Source organism: Macaca mulatta, chromosome 6 (genome assembly GCF_049350105.2).
Source record: "Macaca mulatta isolate MMU2019108-1 chromosome 6, T2T-MMU8v2.0, whole genome shotgun sequence".
NCBI classification, from domain to species: Eukaryota; Metazoa; Chordata; class Mammalia; order Primates; family Cercopithecidae; genus Macaca; species Macaca mulatta.
The window spans coordinates 155,226,877-155,231,191 of record NC_133411.1 but is presented as its reverse complement, the minus strand read 5'-3'; the positions used below and the strand labels follow the sequence as shown (position 1 = coordinate 155,231,191).

The window sequence follows — 4,315 nt, the reverse complement described above, 5'->3', positions numbered from 1 at the left end:
TCAATTAAAAAAAAAAAAAAAAACAAATAACGGCAGAGAACTTTTCGAAAAGAGTATGGAGGCAGATTTCCGTTTCTCTCCCGAGCCCGAAAATGCGAAGGCTCTTCTTACCTGCAGGAAACCTTGCAGCCCGCAAAAGCGCGTCCTTCTGGAGCGCTTCGCTTCGGTGCGGGACGCTCACGGTCGTCTCTTCTGCAGCCTGGCTGGGCTCCGGCCCTGTGTTTTATACCACTATAGGCAATTAATATTGCATCAGCCGTATTTTAAATTTTCAAAACCCACAATATAATGTAATGGCATAAGGGCATTTATTATTAAAGGACACCCGATGGAGAGGGAGGTGGAGGAATCGCTGGGGCTGTTGTGCAAGGCGGGGGTGAGGGGCTGAGGCCCAGGGAGCTGGGGGAGATCCGCAAGTTTGCTTATGTGGTAGGGGGTGTCACACTGCGCGGAGGGCAAACCCACTCTGCTCCGAATTTCGGGCCTTGGTTTGATGCCCCGGAACTCTTTGAGGACGAAGCAGGGAAATGTGCAGATGACTCCTGGACTTGGAGCTTTAAATTTTAAATCAGGAAGGCGTTTCTACGACTCGCAAATAAAAAGAGGGAGCGGAAAGAGAACAGGGAGCTGGCATCTATGGAGCACCTATTATGTACAGGGCACTATGCTAGGCGCTTTGCAGCAGATATAGCAGTATCCCCACAAAGAAGCCGAGGTGGACCACAGAGTGAGTAACAACCTGGATGAAAATTTCAGATGAATTTGAAATTCCGAGGGGACCCCACTAGAATGTCACAGCGAATACTTTTCTCCCTCTTTGCCTCTATTATCTCATCTCCTCTCAAGCCCTTTGAATCTTTTAAAATAATTTGTTGCCTACTAAGCCCAAGCACTAGTAGAAGTCTTAAATGAACAATCTTACCTAGTTCTGACAATAACCTTGTGAAATAAGCATTGGTCTCTTCATTCTGCAGACAAGCAATCTTGTTGTAGAAGGTTTAGAGAAATTAAGAAATTAGCCTCAGGATGATTCTGCCAGTGAGTGGAGGCATTGGAAACTCGAATCCCCATTAGTCTGGCTTCAAAGTTTACTAGCTAAGTCAAATTGAGCAGAGTCTCATAGATTTGCAGGCAGGGAAGCATGGAAGGAAGTACCTTGAAACCTCAAGTTCAGACACAAGCCTCAGGGTCTCCCACGAGGAGATCCAAGTGAGTCTGCCATGGAAGAGGAGTGGGGAGAGGGGATGGCTGGGGGCTGGTCAGCAGAAACTGACAGTCCGGTCCTTTGGGGTTCTCCCTTTTACATCCTTTCCAAAGCTAGTACCCCTTAGCCTCTGAGAAAAAATAAAACCACTTTGATTCGGGTTGAAAAATAAAGCATTTATTTTAGAAGTTAATTCAAGGGGTAAAGAGAGAAGAAAACTTAATATTTTATTTGCATCTGTTCAGAGAAAGAAACCAAAGGTCACACAGCAACACGCAAACTACATGAAGCAACGAAAAAAAATAAAATTTGGGCTAGAGGGGCTAGGGTGAGAAGGGTTCAGGCCGCTGGTCCCACTTCTCTTCCCTTACAAAACTATAAGTGAACTTCCACCGAAAGATACCCACATAAAGGGAATGGAAAGAAGCATAGTTAAATAAATAATAGGAATTAACGATGTTAACAACAACAGTCATAAAAAAGCGCAACGAGGTTAGACGTGTTGAAAGGACTTGCATATAATGCAGAGAAGTTACAGTCACTTTCCAGCAGCTGACTCCACGCTGAGCTGGCAATCTGGCAAGAACAGCTAGCTGGGGTCAGAGAGTCCTCAGCCGGCATGAACACTACCAACTCCCGCTATCCAGTAAGCAGTAATTACCCCTCAACACCAGTAGGTAGTGAAAGATGGTCGGAGCTGGAGCTGGCAGCTGCTTACAAACAGCCAAGCGATCCCAGAATTTTCAGTCGCCAGACTGGACCCACCTCTTTTGGAGTCGTACTCACCACGAAAAATAGCAACTTGGAGCCCGCAACTCCCTGCATACTTTCCCTGAACCTAATCTTCATGCTACCTTATGAGAATTTACGGCAAAACAAAGGATAAGATGAATAGAATTTAGGCAAGGACGGGAGTATAAGGCTATCCTTTGGAAACATACATGTACTTTATATACTCTAATAAATCTCCAGTGCACGTTTGTGCCCCCCTTAGATATCCTAGACTTTGTGTTATTATGGATCACTTCCTTTTTATCCCTTCACCCCTTGCCTGATCGCGCTTAACAAAGTGGCGTTTTCACCCTAGCTTCGGGCGGTTGGGCCAATTCACTGTCCTCTGTTTTGGTGCTCCTGCTCCGAGGTCGTGCGGCCCCGTGCGCGAGGGCAAATTTCAGCACCACGGACAGCACAAGTACCCTCAGGCCCGCCCTTCTGGAATATTTTCCCAGCGCCAAAACTTTTTTTGGTGGGAATAGAAAGGAAAGAGAAAGAGAAGGCCGGAGGCAACCAAGCGGGACAAAGGGAGAAAGTCTGTGGCTTCGGAGGAGAGAACCTAACCTGCCTAGGAAACGCCTTGGAGTTCCCAATAACCATCCCCCTAACCCCGGAGGGATGAGCACTAGGCTCTCCCAGCTCCCGACGCTGCGCCCTGCCGCAGTCAGTGGACAGCCGAATACTTCATTCGTTTCTGTTTCTGTCTCTGGTTGCAGAACCAGACTCTCACCACGTTCTTTTTAAGGTCCAGTTTCTCAGCGATGGCCGCAATCTTCTCAGATGAAGGACGTGGCTGGATAGCGAAATAGGCCTCGAGTGAACGCTTCTCCGGCGCCGCGATGGACGTGCGTTTGCGCTTCCGTTCGCTGCCGTTGAAGAGCTCTGGCTTGCTGTTCTTCTCTCGGTAGGCGGCCTCAGCCTCCTCCAGCCAGGCCTGGAGCACCGGCTTGAGCGCGATCATGTTGTTGTGCGAGAGAGTGAGAGACTCGAACCTGCAGATGGTGCTTTGGCTCAGCGAGCCCACGCCGGGGATCTTGAGATTAGCCAGAGCCGCGCCCACGTCCGCCTGGGTCACCCCCAGCTTGATGCGACGCTGCTTGAAGCGCTCGGCGAAGGCTTCCAGCTCGCGCGGGTCTGACTCCACGTCACTGAGGCATGCGGGCATGGCGCTGTGAGGCGCCACGGTGTGCGGGTGACTCATGCCCATGGCCTGGTGCAGGTGGCCCATGGCGCCCAGGTGGTGTGGATGGATCTGTGCGGGCATCACCGAGTGTTCCGGAGCGCCCAGGCCGCTCACACTCAGCGTGGGCGAGATGTGCTCCAGCAGGTCGCCTTCGAGGCCCTGGTGCACGGCGTGGTGCGGGTGAGAGGTGAGCGCGGCTGGGTGGGAGATGGGCACGGTGGACGAAGTGGACGTGCAGGGCACGCTGCTCATGGTATGGTAGGTGGCGTCGGGCTTGAACGGATGGTTCTTGCCGTGGGAGACGATATCCACTGCCGCCAGAGCTTCGGCGCGTGCCAGCAGGCTCTCATCAAAGCTTCCAAATATATTACCCTGCAGCTGCAAGCGAGAAGGCGCACAGCACGGTCAGTAGGGAATACTGTCAACACAGGATTAAAACACATTTTCAAGCAACCGAGATGCCTCTCCTCAAAGCCCAGGTCATAAAAATTAATACGGAGGCAGCAGCTCTGCTGGAACAGACGTGTGGATCAGAGACATGAATGAGAGAGAGAGAGCGCCGGGAGAGAAAGCGGGGGAGACAAGGAGAGGGGTTCAGACAGCGGCGATTGTTCTGGGCGACATGAAAAAAACATGAAGCTAGTGCCTGTCAAAAAATGTGCCTTAGAGCGGTAATTATGCTCCACTACGTACCTGCGGGGCTGGGAGACAGACTCGGCGCATGGCCTCGGAGCCGGAGTGCAGGCTGGAGAATTTGGGTTCTTGCAGCACCGGGTGCATGCCGAAAGGCTGCTTGGAGTTCATGGCCATCATCTTCGCGCTCCTGGCAGGGTGGCAGCGGGGGACATGGAATCAGGCTTGTCTAGCTCGCTCGCCGCGCTCCAAGTGAGCGCTGCTCAGCGCCCGCGCTCCCCTCGCCCTCTCGCTCGCTGCCTCCCCTCTCCCCCACCTGCTTCTTCACTCATCTTACAAGCAGCCTGCCAGGAAGGGCCCGGGCGCGCGCAGGCGTGCTCACGCGCCCGGGACTCGCAGGGGCGGCCCGGGAGGTGAGGCGAGACAGCAGCCAGCGGCGCGCCTTTCTACGCCCGCGGCGGCCACCCCCTCCACAGCCTTTATACCCGGGCCAGGCCTGGCCTCTCCCAGTCCGCCCCGCC

The 4,315-nt window shown here is 52.8% G+C and overlaps 1 protein-coding gene across 1 annotated transcript; it reads right to left on the bottom strand.

The window, feature by feature from the left end:
* Positions 1-1,362: 1,362 nt before the first annotated feature.
* On the bottom strand, positions 1,363-3,974 carry POU4F3 (POU class 4 homeobox 3). Its single transcript, XM_001100319.3, has 2 exons — positions 3,855-3,974; positions 1,363-3,539 (listed from the first exon to the last, which is right to left on the bottom strand). The coding sequence occupies exons 1-2, from the start codon at positions 3,972-3,974 to the stop codon at positions 2,643-2,645; spliced, it is 1,017 nt and encodes a 338-aa protein (XP_001100319.1). The 3' UTR covers positions 1,363-2,642.
* Positions 3,975-4,315: the final 341 nt, after the last annotated feature.